This window comes from Sinocyclocheilus grahami, unplaced genomic scaffold, assembly GCF_001515645.1.
Source record: "Sinocyclocheilus grahami isolate Dianchi unplaced genomic scaffold, SAMN03320097.WGS_v1.1 scaffold369.1, whole genome shotgun sequence".
Lineage (NCBI taxonomy): Eukaryota > Metazoa > Chordata > Actinopteri > Cypriniformes > Cyprinidae > Sinocyclocheilus > Sinocyclocheilus grahami.
Window position 1 is genome coordinate 191,136 of NW_015505548.1, and position 20,513 is coordinate 211,648.

Genomic DNA, 20,513 nt, shown 5'->3' on the forward strand with positions numbered 1-20,513 from the left:
TTTTATTATGTGTCTTACTTCCAAGATAACACATTTGGATTTGAGCTTATTATGGGCTTGTTTTTATCGTTTTTTTGTTTTGTTTTTCCTAGCAAGATCTGGCAATACAAATGAGTCAAAATATACCCCTGTGATCAGATGCAGGTCACTATATTTTATTATGTGTCTTACTTCCAAGATAACACATTTGGATTTGAGCTTATTATGGGCTTGTTTTTATCGTTTTTTGTTTTGTTTTTCCTAGCAAGATCTGGCAATACAAATGAGTCAAAATATACCCCTGTGATTTTTTTTTGCACCGCACGAATCGAAAAGACACAACTCTTTAAATACGGCATTAACAACTAATTGTCAATGGTTGTAGAATGCCGTTTTCTCTCCAGTAAATTGCTGAACTGTGTGTGTGTACACAACAGGACTAAGCACTAAAAGGTGAATTGACAACCGAATTTAGCTGCAGCGTGTATGTGGCCATGTTTCTGAGTGAAAAAAACTGAGAGCTTGATTTTACCAGTGACTTACCATTGACTTTATGAGACTAACTGGTCTCTGCTGTCCTCCGATGAGCAGGTGTGGTTCGATTATGTCATAATGCTCCAGCGTGTCGTGTTGATTCGGATAGGCAGCTGAAAGAAGGAAAAACAAGTAGCCTATGTGAAATCTCCACAATAACGCAAACCACTGATCTTTGGTGTAGATATTTCATTGACTGACGACATCACTAAAACACTGACTAAGCCTGCTGTGCATTACGTTTTTAAAATCACTCGCAGATAGTCTTTCTTCAATCCATGCTATTTATAAATCTCTTTGGCGTTTGCATTCGCAGCCTGCTGAGGTGACGGCATGAACACAACATTGCTAATCGATGCTTTCAAACATCAGGTTTGCCCTGACAACAATCTCCCTGGAAACTGCATATATTTCAGGTCTGATTCGATTTAGATCAGACCTCTAGAACGACCTAATGAAGCTCTTTCTTGTGGCCTCGTCTGTCCCTATATGCTATAAAAGTGATATCATATGTACATATCATACATTCATATCTGTACAGTGCAGCGTATCTCAAGCAGATTCAGCAAAATTTCTGAGAAACCACAAGAATTTAAATTAAAATAGTTATGTTATTTTATATTAAAATTAAACTGCAAAATATAAATGAATTAAATATATGCATGTAAACTGACATCACATTTCTCATTCAAAAGAAAATGCTTCACTGATCTCTTAATTTCTCTCACACAATAGAGGTCTTTTTAAAATAGGTTTTGTTACTGCAAAACTGCATTATGAACTATAATAATACTGTATTTTTTTTCCATTCAGCATTCATTTACAATTTCTTTCCCATGTCAAAATGACATACAGTAAGTATATATATATATATATATATATATATATATATTTTCGACCAAAAACTTTTTAACAGTATTTATATATACATACCTACCTAGTCAGTATTGTCAATTTTGGGCCAAAATGTCAGTTGAAAAGATTAAATGTGATTCATGTGCAGCGTGAAAGCTGTCTGTGTGTGAGTCTGAAACTAAAACTAAATTAGATTGAAAATGAAGGATGCCAGTCGGCTGTGTTTGTTTGAGTTTCAGAGAGTCAGTAAATGTGCTGACCAAGAGATTTCACAATGTTATCTGTCCACAGTCTCTGTTTCTTTTCACAGTGTGTTCAGTGAGAGGGAAACCCTAGTATCAGACATAATGCAGACATAAAGTTGAGCTGACTAATCTACAGCCTCAGACTGAGAGGAAGACCTGCGAAGGGAGACATGAGGACAGAACAGAGGGAGTTTGATGTCTATGAGATGAGACTGTGGGTCAGACAGGTTAAAAATCTGTGTAAACCTAGTGAACTACATGAGCATTAAAATCTGCCTTCAGATCTGGCCAGTCTGGTACATATAATTGGTGGTTACCTTTGGAAATAGTTGTCATGTTGGATGTGTGCCTTTTAAATGTTTATTTAAAATGCAAATTAACAAAGTTCCTCAGTGGCAATAGTTGATTGCAACTGTAATCGCTTAATTTCACACTTGCATGCATTATGAACCAAACAGGAAGACGTGTATGTATTGCAAAGAGGATGTTTCAGTTGTTTATAAAGCTTTAATGAAGACGAATCACGTGAGGCAGTTGCATGCAGATGCTAGTGAACTCTTTTGTTTGGACTAGCGTGGTTTTCTGCACGTTCAGTGAGTTTGTATTGTAAACTGCCCTCTTAATATCTCGCTGTCACTGCATAATGAAGTGTTTTATGCATGATTAACGAAATGCGCTGCTGCTGTCATTCTTGATAAATGCTTGATGTGTATGTCTGTGTTGTTTTCATCAGTAAGTTCAGTGAGTGTAAATGTGTTTATATTGTTGATGTCTCTGTGGTAAACTGTCTGGGAGGAAACCATTTGCTTATGCTTGGTCAAAAACCCAGAGGCTCTGGTCCAAAATACTGTAGTGAGCTGCTGTGCTGGCATAGCAAAAATAACCATGGCAATTATAAATAAATAAAATAAGATGTATTTTAGAAATTATAAAATTATATATGTACATATGTTTATTAATTAGTAATTAAACATTTAATTTTTATTTTATTATTATTTATATTATTATTTATAATTTCCAGTGTGCAATATATATATATATATTTTTTTTTTTTTGTGAGCGACTGTGCAGGCATAGGAAACAAACCATGAAAATATAAATAAATAACAAAATAAACATACATAAAATAAAAGCTTTTTATGAAATGTATAAAACTATATATGTATATATTTTTTATTTATTAATTAAACATTTTATTCTATTATTATTTATAATTTCCAGTGAGCTACATTTTTATTTTTAGTGAGGCACTGTCCTGCATATATATGTCCAGAGTATATATATATATATATATATATATATATATATATATACACTGGACATATATATGCAGGACAGTGCCTCACTAAAAATAAAAATGTAGCTCACTGGAAATTATAAATAATAATAGAATAAAATGTTTAATTAATAAATAAAAAATATATACATATATAGTTTTATACATTTCATAAAAAGCTTTTATTTTATGTATGTTTATTTTGTTATTTATTTATATTTTCATGGTTTGTTTCCTATGCCTGCACAGTCGCTCACAAAAAAAAAAAAATATATATATATATATTGCACACTGGAAATTATAAATAATAATATAAATAATAATAAAATAAAAATTAAATGTTTAATTACTAATTAATAAACATATGTACATATATAATTTTATAATTTCTAAAATACATCTTATTTTATTTATTTATAATTGCCATGGTTATTTTTGCTATGCCAGCACAGCAGCTCACTACAGTATTTTGGACCAGAGCCTCTGGGTTTTTGACCAAGCATAAGCAAATGGTTTCCTCCCAGACAGTTTACCACAGAGACATCAACAATATAAACACATTTACACTCACTGAACTCACTGATTACAACACCACACACACACACACACACACACACACACACACACATACATACACACATCAAGCATTTATCAAGAATGGCACCAGCAGTGCATTTCGTTAATCATGTATAAAAACACTTCAATATGCAGTGATAGCAAAATATTAAGAGTGCAGTTTACAATACAAACTCACTGAACGTGCAGAAAGCCACGCTAGCCCAAACAAAAGAGTTCACTAGCATCTACATGCAACCGCCTCACGTGATTCGTCTTCATTAAAGCTTAACTGAAACATCCTCTTTGCAATGCATACACGTCTTCCTGTTTGGTTTATAATGCATGCAAGTGAGAAATTAAACAATTACAGTTGCAATCAACTATTGCAACTGAGGAAATGTGTTAATTTGCATTTTAAATAAACATGTTAAGGCACACATCCAACATGACAGCTGTTTGTAAAGGTAACCACCAATTATATGCACCAGACTGGCCAGATTTGAAGGCAGATTTTAATGTAGATATGTAGATAGTTCACTAGGTTTTGGATGTCTTTCACATTTTTAACCTGTCTGACCCACAATCTTATTTCATAGACCTCAAATTCCCTCTGTTCTGTGCTCATGTCTCCCTTTGTCTCTCTCCTCGAGTGTGTGTGTGTGTGTGTGTGTGTGTGAGTGTGAGTGTGTGTTTGTGTGTATTTTACGGTGAGCAGGTCTTCCTTTCAGACTGAGGCTGTAGATTAGTCAACTCAACTTTATGCCTGCTTTATATCTAATACTAGGGTTTCCCTCTCGCTGAACACACTGTGAAAAGAAACAGAGACTGTGGACAGATAACATTAGAGGTCGACTGATTAATCGGCACTAGACGATTGCAGGAACTATCGGCAAAAATCCATACCGATAGTTTTTCCGGGTTGCATCCTTTGCTGGATTGGCTGTGAACGTCTGCTGTCATTACGCCTGTTCAACACCTCAAGCTCGAGCTTCGCATCAGCTTCACGTCAGCGTAACTACTTTGTCACCGCAGATGCAGACTCGCCAGAGTATTCACACATCACAGCAGCGGCTCCAAAGCTACATATTTCTTTACAAAGACAACTATAAATTTGTTTTTAGAAGTTATAACCTTGAAAGTTCTAAAGTCTTGAAAGCTTGTTAACACGGGGATTCGCATGTAAATGGTAAACAACAAAAACAAGTCAGATCATGTCATTTCAGTCATTCATCGATATAGAACTTGCTGTTTATAATGTTCTTTTTTTTAAATACGCCATACTTGTACCCAAACTGAATAATTAAAAACAAGTTTAAATGGGTAAATCTTCTCTACATATTTTTGAATCTTCATTTTATTTTCTGACATACTCCAATTCATGTTAGAAACACACTGGACATGCTTATTTTGTGCACGTTTAGCACTTTAGCGCTCACTCACAAAAAAGTTACTAAAAATAACACTAAAATATTTTATTGATATTATTTGATATTATTAAATATTATTTATATGATTATGATTTATACGATTTGTTATATTATTTATAAAAATACATTATACTTTTATTTATAATATACATCATTTTCAGGGCTATTTTTTTTATAAATAAATAAACAATAAATTAAGAAAAAATATATACTGAACATAAATATATATATATATATATATTGATAAATCCATGTTATATAATATTTAAATTATTATTTTGTTTATATATATATATATATATATATATATGAAACATGAATTATGGTTTATATTTATTTGTGTGTACATGTATGTAAGGTTCAACAATTATTAGAGTCACTAGAGTTCCTGCTCTTCCACGTTTGTATTCATATGAATTTAAGTCAAAGAAACACAAAGTTTAGTGACTTCAGCTTTAACCGCTACACCAAACCACCCCAGTACACGGCTTAGGCTGTATATCTAACGGCTGATGAAGAATTAGCCATAATTTCCATGGCAATAAAACTGATCCTAAATAATCAAGCCCAGAGCCTGACAGATCTGAATCCAACACCAACGGCTCCTGAAAGCGGCCTAATGTCGGCAGAACGGCGGTTTTGAGGTTAGTTTGGGTGACGGAGCGGCCAGGTCTGCGCTGACATCACCGTTTTACAACCGCGGCCGATGCACACATGGAATCGCCATCACGTTTGTAGCTGTTTCATTTCGGTGGGCCTTTGAAGACGCCATACACCTCTACGAACGACAGTTGAGGGTGAATAGATGATATTGTTAGAGTGCTTTTAATGTTCACTTGTAAATGGAGTAACGGAGGGAGAACTGGAGCTCACGTGTGCCAAAAACAAGCGATATTTGTTCATTTTAGAAACTCTTGCTTGTGTGGTGGAGCAGTTTAAGAGAGTCAGTAAATGATAAAGTTATAGGAGATGTGGTGAGGGAGTGAGGCTCCAGCACTTATTTACATGCTCAATAAAGCAGAGCGAGAAACTTTAGCTATTACACTCTTCACCCGCGCTGTTATTTATCCTTCTGCAGTCGAGTCAATAAAGCGAGCGTGTGGTTAGGAGCGTCAATGTTATATGTGTTTGTTCTTTATTGGCTGATCTTTTGTACTGGGTTTGTGAGAGCAAATGACTGAATGATAAAGGTATAAAACTCTGAAGCAGTGGCTCAGAAATCGCGTGTCGTCGCCAGATGCAAATCGAATCAATCATTTTCTCAACATTTGAAGCACTGCGGTAAACATGCACACTGGGTTTGTGTGAATAAGTGATAGTTTTCTGCTTTGATCTGTGAAACACCATCAGAAACAATAAAAGATCTCTATATAGATGCTCTAAAAGTCCACAGTGACTTAACATCATTTTTGAGGAAACTTCTGACTCCAGAATGTTCCTTGAGCAATAATATGTTTGTCTTTATAACCCTGGCTGGAAAAAAAACTAAAAAAAAACTAAACCAGTCTAAACCGGTCTTAACTAGTCTTCCAATCTGGTCAGGCTGAAATATTGATGGTTTTAAAGAGAATTTGGGCACTTTTCAGGCAGGAAGATCAGCTAGACTTAAATAAATAAATACAATTTAAATAAAATAACCATGAATCACAATTATAATCATAAACATTATGCAAATATAATAAATAATAAAATACTTAATAAATTTGCTGCATATACAGTATATATACACACATATTAAAACATTTAATATGGCCTACATATTAAAAACGATATAGAATATGCTATACTGTAAATATGATATAAAAAGTGGTTGTGTGAAGTATTTTACAAAAGTTAATCTGTAAACATTAATTCATGTATGAAGTAAAAAATAAGCTAGTATTATAGTAAAAATGAATCAACCCATTATGCTGGGTTAAATAAACAACCCAATTTGCTGGGTAAAATTAACCCAACATGTGTTCTGTCCTATATTTACCCAGCCCTTGGGTTAAAAATAACCCAAATTGGGTTGTTTTTAACCCGGTGTTTAGAGTGTAGCAGACCAGTTTAAACTAGCCAAGACCATCTCAAAGAAGATTTCCCAGAATGCCTTCGTTGTTTCAAGTCAGCATCCATCAGATCTGGTGTTTCAATCTCAAGTTTTTTGAGCATTCTGTAGGTCTGGGAACTTCACGACGCCAAGATGCAACAAACAGCGTCTAATCTCCAGTGGGAGTCTGAAGTAAAGTTCGCATGCAGCATCTTTGTCTGACATCTGGACCTGAGGGCATGTGAGGGAAAACATCTCCAAAAATTAATCATGCGTTTTTGGCCCACAACGACTTCAATATAACAACCACAAACCCCTTCACAAGCCTCGGCAGTACAGCGCGAGCAAACGCCCCCTACGCTCCTCCTGAACACCCAGCGGGCTGTTTTCTGTCTTACACAAGCCCTCGATATGACAGCCTGTGCAATATGAACCAATTCCTCACACTCTTTTTTCTTTCATTGCAAATAGAGCACCAAATCTTTCATCCACTGCTTATAAAAGTCCCATTTTACTACGGAAACAAAAAAACACTGAATAAAACGAGGAAACAAAACGGAGGGGGAACACGAAGTAATACTGTTTCTTGGTCGGGTCTTCTGTCACGATACGCTGCCGGAAGGAACGAAGGAGCCGTGGATAAATGAAACTGTCATTTATTAAATCCAACACACAGGGTAAATCCACACTTGGGAGGGAAGGAAGACACACGTACACAACTGGTAGACCTGACAAACACAGACTGAACAGACTGGGGCTAAATACACAGGATAACGAGGGAACTGGGAGGAACACAGGTGAACAGAATGACTTAGACAGACAACAAGGACAGGAACAGGAACGAGCAAATAAGGGCACATGAGGGAGAAACTGGGTCACGGGGAGCAAAACACAACAAAGACAGTCCAATTTCCTGACAATCATATTGTTTTTTAATATATACATTTTATAATATAAACATGATATTAAACAAACAAATAAATAATGTACTTTTCATTTGTGAAGCATTTTATTCACTGAATTATCCAAAAATATGCATGGCTTTTTAGATACCAAACTTCATTCCATGATAACTGTATTATATCCATCAAATTTAACTATATCATAACTATATAAATGATATACACTGTTGCTTATATAGAATTACTCATACCAAGTGAAAACATTTTGATTATACCGTCCACGATTAGTGGTCACTAAATTTGACAAGCTGCGTTTTGCTTGTTACTGTAACAGCATGCATAAACTTGGCCCAGCGGTCAGACCAGCACTAAACTAACACTAACCAGCAGAGCCATCTCAGTCTCAGGCCCAATGCAAGATTGGGTCTCACTCATAAATGTGCATTTAATCCATGACAAATATAAACTAGCCAGTAAATGACGGCTTTAGCTGGTCTTTCCAGGAAGGCTCCACTCTGTCCTCTACTGCAGTAAGTTGTTTTCCAGCATGCAACCTAACTATCCAGGTAAGCACTAATGGTTGTCTTTGAAAACACCTGCGGCTCAGTGACAGCATCTCTCTGTGAAAAAGCCACTCAGCATGATCACATCCCACTGCTGTACTGCATTTGATTAAATATGAAAAACACGGCCGCCGGCGACATGCTGATGGCTCTCCACATGAACAAAGAGAAAAATAGAAGAAAGCTCAAACAGACGCTGTGTAGAAAACGCAGGCCGCGGTCCAGATAGAGAGTGAGAGGAAGATGCAGAAAGAAAAAACACGGTTTGCGCCTCCAGCGGTTTTAGAAAACTTGCTCAATGAGAGCATAAAGATCCCAGCGCTACACAACAAACTGTCCTTACATTGGAAACAAATGTGCGACAGAAGAAAACACAGGTTTTAGGGGAAAAGAGAAAAGCAGGGATTTAATCAGAATTTAAGTTAATCTGAGACAGATGATGAGGAATACCCAATGACAGGCCCGTCTCCATCTTAACCGGGAGAAAACAGGAAATTGTCAGTCGGGTCCGTGAGTGCAGGTTGACGTCCGGCTTATGCTGAATAATGAAATAATCCACTGATACAGAGGAATGTAATCAGTGGTGCTGCTCACATCATGCTGGGATAAAGAAGGAAAATCTGCAGTGAGAACACACTGGGATTTACTGAAATACCCCCCAAGAGCCTCGTGTTTCTTTGAACGGGTTCATGTCAGTTTAGGGCTACAGATGTTAAAAGCCAAGAAACCTTGGTAAAGACAAACACGTCAAATATAGCTAATAAGCTTCAGAAATAAAACTTTCAAAAGAAATAGAGAAAGAGAACTAAACTGCTAAATTACTAAACTGCCATAAATAAATAAACACACAAGCAAACACAGGAAATGCAATCGGGCTGATGAGGTCTTCGTCAATCCTGGTCCACAAAAGCTAACTTATTAAATATGAAGAAATACATAAACTAAATACAAATTTATTAAGGTAATAATTCAAATATCTCTCTATCCATATGAGTCAATTATTTTTAGTGAAACAAAACCATACGGCACAATCAAAACAAAAGACTCTTATGAGCCGATTCTTTTTACCGAATCAAAAAAATACAGAGCAATCTGTATTGTCTGATTCAAAAACTAACGACTCTTATGAACTGATTCTTTAAAAGTCTATTTCAAAAAGACTCATAAACTACCAGATTGAATCAGTTTAATTAATTCATCATAGCATGAACCAAATAATTTACTGAATCTGTCTAGCTATTATGAGCCAATTCTTTTTAGTGAATCAAAAACAGAGTCTGAATGAAAGCACGTCAAAAAGATTCAGAATCCAGACTGACTCTCTGACTCCAGTCTAAATCACTACATAGCATGAACCAAATCTATCTATCTATCTATCTATCTATCTATCTATCTATCTATCTATCTATCTATCTATCTATCTATCTATCTATCTATCTATCGTCTGTCTGTCTGTCAGTCCGTCTATCCATCCATCCATCCATCCATCAGGCTTATAAATGCTCAAACGCTCAAACTTTTAAACTTTGCTCCAAGCTGCTAAGGCCCAATCCCAACTCTACCCCTTAGCCCTTCCCCTTTCCTCGATTCTCTTTTGGTAGGAGGGGTAGGGGTAAGGGGAAGGGCCAGACAGCCCTTCAAATGAAGATTTTTCAGGACCACACTTCAAACAACGGGGTATGAATTTTCCCCTACCTCTCGCTTATTCACGTGAAGGGGTAGGGGTGTCTCGATTCTCTTTTGGTAGGAGGGGTAGGGGTAAGGGGAAGGGCCAGACAGCCCTTCAAATGAAGATTTTTCAGGACCACACTTCAAACAACGGGGTATGAATTATCTCAGCATAAACCGGCTTCAGCGGCAACATGGCTGCCAGAGCGAACAAAAAGACACATAAATATAAGCATTTTTGGCATTAATAAAGATTTTAATGAAAAGTAATCATTTGTTTTGTTACATTCAATTGTGAGTTCATATTTACGGTCATGTTACTCAAAGAAATGTTTGCAAAAAATCGCTAATATTTGCTAACTAACGTTATAGAGTAGACTGCACGATAGTGCCACAGCATATTTTCATGTCTGATCAGGGCGATCATCACTGTAGACATCGAGGGGGGCTAGTCCCCCCAATAATTAGAAATCGCTAAACCCTTTTCTCAAATATTGCAGAGAGAGAGAGAGAGAGATGAAAGTTGCAACAACTAGACTTAATCGTTAATATCATGGGAAGACGAATTCTATCGTGTGGAGAATTTTTAGCGGTATATCACAAACGACAAGATATCGGCCATCCCTAGTGGTGTCCCAATTTTTAGGGGAATATTTTCACCCCTACCCCTTGACACTCTGTTTCAAGGGACAAGGGGAAGGGGTAGGCGGAGGGGTAGGGGAAGGGGTATAAAATAGAATTGGTATTGGGCCTAAATGTTTTGTGAAGTTTGCGTTGATAAGTTTTGCTTTTCTAGTTTAAAAAATACAGTTTTTAACGTCTTTGCATTTCTGCTTCTTCATATTTAAATTCATAATGCAATTCCGCATCTTGTTTGCCACCTCAATTCAAAACCAAAAATTGAATTGGAGTTTAAAGTCATTCTCAATGCAATTCGAATGGTGCAAAGGATTATTCACATCTCAACATTCATTATGAGAGATAAGAGTGATGCTGAATTTGCAGCAGAGCTCTAAACATCATCTCTGAGCATCATTCTTATCTCAATGCTTATTTTGGCCGAACTCCAGTTCAAACAGCTCAGACGACACTAAACAAACACACAAAGGGCTCTGCTGGTGACATTGGGGTCTTGTAGAAAGACTCAGAGAAGATCAGCCTACAGGACCTGTGATTTCTGTTTGCAGGAAAGTAGCAGGTTACTCTTAGAGGAGTAAGGTTACCTCAGCTTCAACAGAGAGCTCTTCTTAAAGGGATAGTTCACCTAAAATTTTAATTACCCCATGATTTAATCCCTCTCAAGCCATCCTAGGTGTATATGACTTTATTTTTTCAGACGAAAACAATAGGAGTTACATTAAAAAATGTACTGGCTCTTCCAAACTTTATAATGGTAGTGAATGGTGACCGAGATTTTGAAACCCAAAAAAGTGCATCCATCCATCATAAAACGTGCTCCACATGGCTTAATAAAGGCCTTCTGAAGCAAAGTGATGTGTATGTGTAAGAAAAATATCCATATTTAAAACTTTATCAACCGTAATCTCTAGCTTCCACTAACTGTCGCACGATCGTTCACGAGAGAGTGGCGTTCCAGCGGATGATGTAGGACGTAGGCGTAGAGTAAATATATTTTGAAACATATTTTAACAAATATACTTTTTAGCCATTTTTGTATATTTTGAAATATATTAAAAAACATATTTGAAATTTTTTTTAATTTTATTTTTTTGCTGTATGGGTGGAACCGACTGATTGTAGGCCTCATCGATCTGAGTTTATTTGGTCATAATATAGTATAGAGCATGAAAGATTTACAAGCAATTCTTAAAAAGCCAGTTGTTCTTTTTACACCAAATTAGATGGATTTTCAGGACTTAGAATTAATATATATTATTGGTCTTATTGTGCACAACTAGTGCACATAATTTCAAAGAGAAAAATGTTTGCCTTCATAATCTTTCATCAACATAACTTTTTAAACTCCCTCAATGCTCAGTTCTAGCACGTAACAACATTCACTATTCACAATCTCAGCATCAAAATCAAAAACCAAATCAAGGCCTGTCCTATTTTTTCTTATTGAATATCTTGTTTTGCTCAGAAATGCATCAGATTGCAGAAGTAAAGAGGGTTGCAAATGTTTCACGTTGATCTTGTCGTTCTTGACGTTATAGTAGAGGTTCTTCAGATCCATGCATTTGCTACTGGCATCATCTGTTAACACAAAAACAGCTTTAAGATCTTTGAAGAATCAGAATATAGATGTTTTATTAAGAAAACGTGTCTCCTATGGCATCAAGACATAGGAAATCCTTTTTCTGTTCCAGCTGAAGCCTTTATCATGTCAAAACTTTAAAACTCCAGCATGCTCTTCAGAGCTTCTGTAAAAGTGCTGCACCATAACAAAATACAAAGTGCCAGTAAATCAGAAAGAACAGAGCATAGAGAGCTGATGTCTTCATATGCTTTCCCTTTGCGCAGGACAAGTTGATGTCCACAAGTTGATTGTGAAACTTGTGTATTAAATAAATTCAATGCACACAGACTGAAGTAGTTTAAGTCTTTGGTTCTTTTAATTGTGATGATTTTGGCTCACATGTAACAAAAACCCACCAATTTACTATCTCAACAAATTAGAATACTTCATAAGACCAATAAAAAAAACATTTTTAGTGAATTGTTGGCCTTCTGGAAAGTATGTTAATTTACTGTACATGTACGCAATACTTGGTAGGGGCTCCTTTTGCTTTAATTGCTGCTTCAATTCGGCGTGGCATGGAGGTGATCAGTTTGTGGCACTGCTGAGGTGGTATTGAAGCCCAGGATTCTTTGGCAGTCAGGTGTGATGTGGCAGATGAGACCGATCCTCCTTCAAAATGGGGCAGAAGTCGTATGAGGGCGTTTAATCCCAGAGAGGGTCCCTAATGAAGGGTGAACATGCACAAACTACATGATTCATCACATCACAAGCCTTGAATCCCCACATCAAGGGCACCACAGCTATATCTTGAAACTCAAACTAGAAAAATCTGGAATGAAATGCAATTATTTCCATCAGATGCAACAAAATGTTTATTGCAGCACTAACAATTGTTGAGTTTAAATCACAACGGAGCATATAATGGAGCCAAATGGACACTTATAGGCTACTAAAGGTCAGTGTGATCTGAAGAGTCTTCACACCTTTAAGGAAGTCATTTAATGATGTGTTAATGGTGCTGTAAAAACAGGGGGTTCAAAGCAGGGTTCAGGGACTCAGAGAATGTCAGAGAAAAAAGAAGTACAACTTCTGAATTTAGTGAATTTGACACTGTGTTCCATTCTGTTTTACATTCTGTTTTAAATGTGCAATAATAGTAATACGAATTATTATTATTATTGTTGTTGTTGTTGCTTTATTCCATAGACAATAGGAAATAAAAATAAACAAAATTGTTTTACCCTGCCTCTGAAATCATAAGATAATGAAGACAAATGTTTTATTATTAATTAAATAAATAGTAGAATTTTAATTCTATAGTTGAGCTATAAAATTATTTTTAATTATATATATATATATATATAAACATAAAATAAAATATAATATAACAAAATATTTTGACCTTGAAATATACAAGAAGAAGAAGAATTAGATCAAAAGAGATCAAAGTCAAAAGTTATTTTTATATTAAATTTTTGCGTTGATGATTAAAAAAATGCATTAAGTAAATAAGATCATGCTGATTTCAAGCTGACTCTCCATTTACAAGTGGAAAAAATTACTTTTACTTCTCAGAAATGTGAATTTATAATGCTTCTTTGAAACGCACCGCCTTGAACATTTATAATTAAAACCAAGAGTCAGTTCAAAAATATTCATAATTACTTCATGAACGATCCCACAGAAATGTCACTGATGCTCAAACTGACTTTTAGGACAGAGACAGAAAAAAACTAAAGCAAAAAGTCAAATTCTCATCTACTTTCTCCACAAATAAAGTATTTTTTAATCACCAATGTATAAACCATTCAACACAGACCTACTTCAGGAATTATATGCTTATGTAGAAGCCACAAATCAACATGATTTCATCTTAATTTCTACAAAAATGCTTAATTACCAAATTATAGGACCTCAGCAGCAACTGCTCGGTCCTAAAAGCCTACAAGCCACAACAAATATATTACGATATTTTGCTATTTAAATCTTATAATCAATTACTTAAAGTCAATATTCATCCATTTTTAATTAATTTATACAAGTCAATGGCATTCCTGTAGCTCAATCATGGCACTAGCAACGACAAGGTCATGGGTTCGATTCCCAGGTAATGCATGAACTGATTAAATGCAAAACTTGAATGCAACAAAATTCAGTTTGGATAAAAGCGCTTGAATAGTACATTCTCTCAGTATGCAAACAGTTGTGTACCTTTGTCTTTTTTCAAATTTTTTCAAAATTCCAAATAATTTTAACTTCGAATTAAAGATTGAGCATTCATATTTATTCAGTAAGCAGATGAAATACGGTGATTCATCTCGGAGCTGGCTGGTTTGCTTTAAGTCTTTAAATTCCCTGTGGAGAAAATGAATGAGAAAAACAGGGCTGTTGAAGAGGTGGGCGGCCACTGTTGAGCTTTATTGAGAACACAATCGCCCCTGCCCTTCATATTTAGAGGGTGAAAGGTTCTGGATGGGGTCAGTTGAGTTTAAACGTTTGACCGCTCTCTCTCTCTCTCTCTTGCTCTCATGCATGCAGACGTCTTCTGTAGTGTTTAACCTACATGTGTGCAACTGTCTGTCACTGCACAGGATCTGTCTCTCTCTTGTCCTCTCCGTCTGTCTTTCATTAACCCCCCACACCTTCAACAGTCTGTTTTTCCAGGGTGTCTCTTGCTTTCTCTCTCTCAACGTTCCAGTGGTGTATGAACAGCTGCCGGTTCGCCTGAAACTTTTTCTGGCCGTCATGCATTCACCAGTAGATACTCAATCCTATTCAGCTCTTTTCAGCTCTGCTGCGATATATTCCTGGCAGTGCAGACGAGTGCTTGCTCAACCGGACCGTTAACGTACTGTACTCCAAAACTGTAATTTGATAATAAGACGTGAGGGGACAGAACGAATGTTAAACTCTACATGGAATGCATTCAGAATGCATTTTGCCATTGTATTGCGACTGAAAAATACGATTAAACAGAAAGTAGATGTTCCATGTATCAAAACTACTTTTCTTTAATGGAAATTCTACAGATGCTTAGATACACAAAAACTTCTGTTCTAAAGTAGAGATGCACCGATGCTGAATTTTTCCCCCGATACCGATAGACGATTATTCAGAATGATATCTGCCCGTACCGATAATTTGATTTTCTTAAGGAAAATAATCTGTCCTAACTAATGCTGTAAACTATAGTGGGAACCCTCTCATTTGGTACACTACTGTTATATTAAAGGTTAAAATTTATAACAGAGCTATTATATTAACTGCTATTTATTTTCAGATATCATAATTACATTCAAATAAAAACGGAATTGTCTGTATACCACTCAGTTGCACATATCGTTTTCATAAAAAACTGTCTTCATGCCAGATTTATTCAAACATACATACATTTTTCCCCCGATACCGATAGACGATTATTCAGAATGATATCTGCCCGTACCGATAATTTGATTTTCTTAAGGAAAATAATCTGTCCTAACTAATGCTGTAAACTATAGTGGGAACCCTCTCATTTGGTACATTACTGTTATATTAAAGGTTAAAATTTATAACAGAGCTATTATATTAACTGCTATTTATTTTCAGATATCATAATTACATTCAAATAAAAACTGAATTGTCTGTATACCACTCAGTTGCACATATCATTTTCATAAAAAACTGTCTTCATGCCAGATTTATTCAAACATACATATATAATTAAATGTAAATGAGCTCCTCTTTAGTGTGAACAGTGGATTACTTTGCTGAAGTAAATGCAACGATAAGTGACTGAGCTGTTTTATTGGGGTCTTTCCACGGCTGAAACGCTGAATGAGTGATTACATGAGATGTGGTACATGTCAGTAAGTTGAAATGAAGCTGCTACACAGTGATCCATCACGTCACATTTAAAAGCGTCAAAACGGCATTGTTTGAATTTCATGACAGAATGGACAGAAGTTGAAAAATTTGACTTTGTTTCTTATAACAAGTAACAAAGCACAAAGCTCTTTGTGCATCATTTTCAGCATCATTACTCCAGTCTTCAGTGTCACAGCATGATCCTTCAGAAAGCATTCTAATATGCTGATTTGCTGCTCAAGAAACGTTTCTGATTATTATCAATGTTGATACAGTTGTGCGGCTTCATATGTTTGGTAACAGTGATTTCCGGGAGTCTTTAACGAATAGAAAGTTCAAAAGAACAATTTATTTGGAACAGAATGGTTTTTTTTTGTAAAATTATGTACTTACTGTCACTTTTGATCAATTTAATCCGTTTTTGCTGAATAAAAGTATTAATTTCCTACAAAATAAAATTTTGCTGACCCCAACCTTTCAAATTGTATTGTGTTTCTCATTTAAAAATGATATTAAATGGGAAACGAGGAATTTTCTTCTTTAGGACAGTGAAAAGTGGATGTTTCACATCCGAATGGAACCAAAATGGAAAGAAAGTTTGCCAAAACATTGTCTAAACAGCCATTTATAGCTGTTTATTCAAATATAATCCAGATCTCAACCACTAAATGACATGCAAGCATTAAATCGGTCACTGGCCTCTCTGCTCTCTAGATATCAGTATCTACATCGGCTAATGAAATTAACAAACAACATATTGTTTGACGATGAATAATATGCAATGATGAATCATACACAACAAGACTAGAAATATGCATAAAGGAAGCAAATAGGGTCAGTTAAGATTTCCCGTCAACTTTAATAATGCGAAATAACATATGCTTCGCAACGGCACCTCCGCGACCCTCATGCATTTAATAACAGATCATACCCATAAACTGAACAATCTCTGCAGACGCCTGCTCATAAAACCATGCCATTAAGGATTTCCAGTCATTTTCCACCTCCAGCGGCCGTTATGCAGGACCACATGCTGGACTCTGAAAACAGCCGCGTGGATGCATTCAGGCCTTGTGAGACCGTGGGGAGGCACCTGTTTTGATAAACTCCCTCATTAGCCTTTAACTAAGGCAGCCAGGTAACCACTTCCTGTCACAGACGCGCCGTGTTTCGCACCAGGGGGGAATTGTGGGAAGATGAGTTGCTGTGTTTCTCCTCCAGAGCAAGTGAGTGCATGAAAATCTTAAAGGTACAGTTCACCCAAAATGTATTTTCTTTCTTGATGAAAATATGTCAGTCAAAAAAGCACCACAGAAGTAGTTTATACAACTTGTGAACAATATTTCAAGACTTTTGAAGTCTTGCGCTACTGGTTTTCACGTCATGTGACCAAATGCAACACGATGCATTTAAAACTGTGACTGTGAATGTGATTTCAGAACTACAAGATTTTCAGTAAATAACAACTCAAATTTTGGTCTTTTCCATCTATAAAACTATAATTCGACTTCAAAAGACATGGAATATTGCACATTCTATCATTAAGAATAGATTTTTCACTGTTTTTGAAAGTTATGTTTACCAAGGCTGCATTGATTTGATCAAAAATACAGTAAATAGGGCAAAAATGTGAAATATTATTACAATTTAAAATGACTGTTTTCTATTTGAATATATATTTAAATATAATTTATTCCTGTGATGCAAAGCTGAATTTTCAGCATCATTACAGTGTCACATGATCCAAAAGACATGAAATCATCATGTATTTTCCTAATTAATGCTGTTCAGTTGCTTTGTCACAATCTGTATTGTTAAAAGCGCTATATAAATAAAGGTGACTTGACTTGACTTGACATGATCCTTCAGAAATCATTCTAATATGCTGATTTTCTGCTCAAGAAACATTTCTGTTTATTATCAATGTTGAAAACAATGTTGTGCTGCATCATATTTTTGTGGAAACCATGATTTTCAGCATTCTTTGATGAATAGAAAGCTCAAAAGAACAGCATTTATTTAAAATATAAATCTTTTGTAACATAAATACCTTTACTGTCATATTTGATCAATTTTAATGCATAAAAGTATTAATTTCTTTAACATTTTAGTGATAGTGTATGTAATATGGTCTACTTCTAGAATATTATAACATTTGGATATTTTGCTAAACATCTGCTTTTGTGTTCCACAGCAGAAAGAAAACCAGGCACATTTGTAATGACATGAGGGTGAGCAAATCATGAGAGTTTTCATTTTCTGCTGAACTTTAACTTCAAACATGCCACACGCTCACAGAAGTGGGAATGAACTCGTCTGGAGGGAACGGAAGCATTTGTAGCAGCCTCAGGGACAGTGTTCACACACAGTAGTCGACATCCTCTCTCAAACACATGTTGGGTATCAGCGCCGCTTTGATCACGTGTCTCGGTAACCTTGTTGTCACATCAACGGTTTCTGGTTTAACACCCCACTGTGATGGGCTCGTCTTCCTCTCTGTTCTTTCTCTTGACTTTCACCTCACATCTTTCCAAACTCATCTTTCTGGGTTCCTCTGCCCTTCCTTGCCTATTTCTCCCTTTAATGACTCACAAATGGCTACAAGACTCTTCTTTTTAACAAATCAAACAAAAATAGAATCATTCTGGAGATCAAGAATTATTGATCTAAATCGATTGGAGCGGTTCTTGAGAACCAAAACCTTACTTTTTAAAATAAACTGAAAATAATTTTGGTGTAGAAACAATTCTCATCTCATCTCAAAAATATTTTTTTTACAGTATGATGTAAACAGCAAAAGTTATGCAACCAACAATAGTTTTGTTTAGTATAAAATAACTGTTGAGGAACCAGAATTATTAAAGGACTAGTTCACCCAACAATGAAAATGTGCTGTAAATGTTATCACCCTCAGGCCATCTAAGATGTAGATGAGTTTGTTTGTTCATCAGATTTGGCGAAATGTAGCATTACATCACTTGCTCACCAGTGGATCCTCTGCAGTGAATGGGTGCCGTCAGAATGAGAGTTCAAACAGCTGATAAAAACATCACAATAATCCACAAGTAATCAATCTTACAACACTCCAATCCATCAAAAAACGTCTTGTGAAGCAAAAAGTTTGTAAGAAACAAATCCATGATGCTTTAACTTTAAACCGGCACTTCCGACTAAATACGAGTCCATAATCCATAAGAATGCTTTCTCCAGTGAAAAAGTCCATCTCCTGTTGTTCCTCTCACATCAAAATCCACCCACATATTTGTTTTGGACTGTTTTAGCTTGTAAACGCTGCTTGATCTGTGCAGATTTCTCTCCTTATTCAGACGAGACCACTTTTTCACTGGAAAAGCAATATTATGGATTATGGACTCTTACTTTATTCGAAAGCAACAGTTGAAAGTTAAAAATGTCTTAATGATGGATTTGTTTCAAACACGCAGCTTTTTGCTTCACAAAACATTAATTGATGGGCTGGAGTGGTGTGAATTACTTGTGGATTATTGTGATGTGTTTATCAGCTGTTTGGACTTTCATTCTGACGGCACCCATTCACTGCAGAGGATCCATTGGGGAGCAAGTGATGCAATGCTACATTTATCCAATGTTAACAAATTATACTGTAAACGATGATGGTTACATGATGCTCCACATCTCGTCCCCCCTCCAGCACACCTGTTTTGTATAAGCACTCTGATTTAATGAGAGTATCTGTGGCTGATCAAGTACCATGTCACTGTAAACGCTGTGTCATTTATCAAATCTGCCAGTGCTGCATGCAGCAGGTTTGTTTCATTACTGCTCGCATCATATAAATCACCGTGGCTGCGTCCACCAGACCCGCACAGTCTCATTTCATATCAGTAACTGGCTCGATGATGAATGAGCCTTTAACTATTAATGATCGTCTACATGCAATTAACTCAGCAGAGCACACAATAACATAATCCTCACTCGCACACAAATACATTTAGCAACAGGAGGAGAAGAGAGACTGATTGTTTTCTGTGGTAATTAAGAGCACTTTACCAATGATGATGTGTTCAGAGACACACACACACACACAGAGAGAGAGAGCGAGAGTGAGAGAGCACACAATAACATAATCCTCACTCGCACACAAATACATTTAGCAACAGGAGGAGAAGAGAGACTGATTGTTTTCTGTGGTAATTAAGAGCACTTTACCAATGATGATGTGTTCAGAGACACACACACACACACACACACACACACAGAGAGAGAGAGAGAGCGAGAGTGAGAAAGAGAGAAACAAAGAGAGAGAGAGTGAGACTGAGAGTGAGTAAAATCTCAGTTGTTCACGTTAAGTCTCATACTGAATTGAATTGGTATTATTTTTATGTCAATTACACATATTTACCCCAACAATTCTCATTTGTGTAATGCATCTGAATATGGTGAGAT

The 20,513-nt window shown here is 36.0% G+C and overlaps 1 protein-coding gene across 1 annotated transcript in view; it reads right to left on the minus strand.

Moving 5' to 3' along the window:
* The window catches only part of LOC107549328 (disintegrin and metalloproteinase domain-containing protein 12-like), a 104,377-nt gene that overhangs the window by 82,317 nt on the left and 1,547 nt on the right, over window positions 1-20,513 (minus strand). The window contains exon 2 of the mRNA XM_016230376.1: window positions 523-626. Within this exon, the coding sequence (XP_016085862.1) occupies window positions 523-626 (104 nt within the window). The remainder of the gene's footprint in view (window positions 1-522; window positions 627-20,513) is intronic.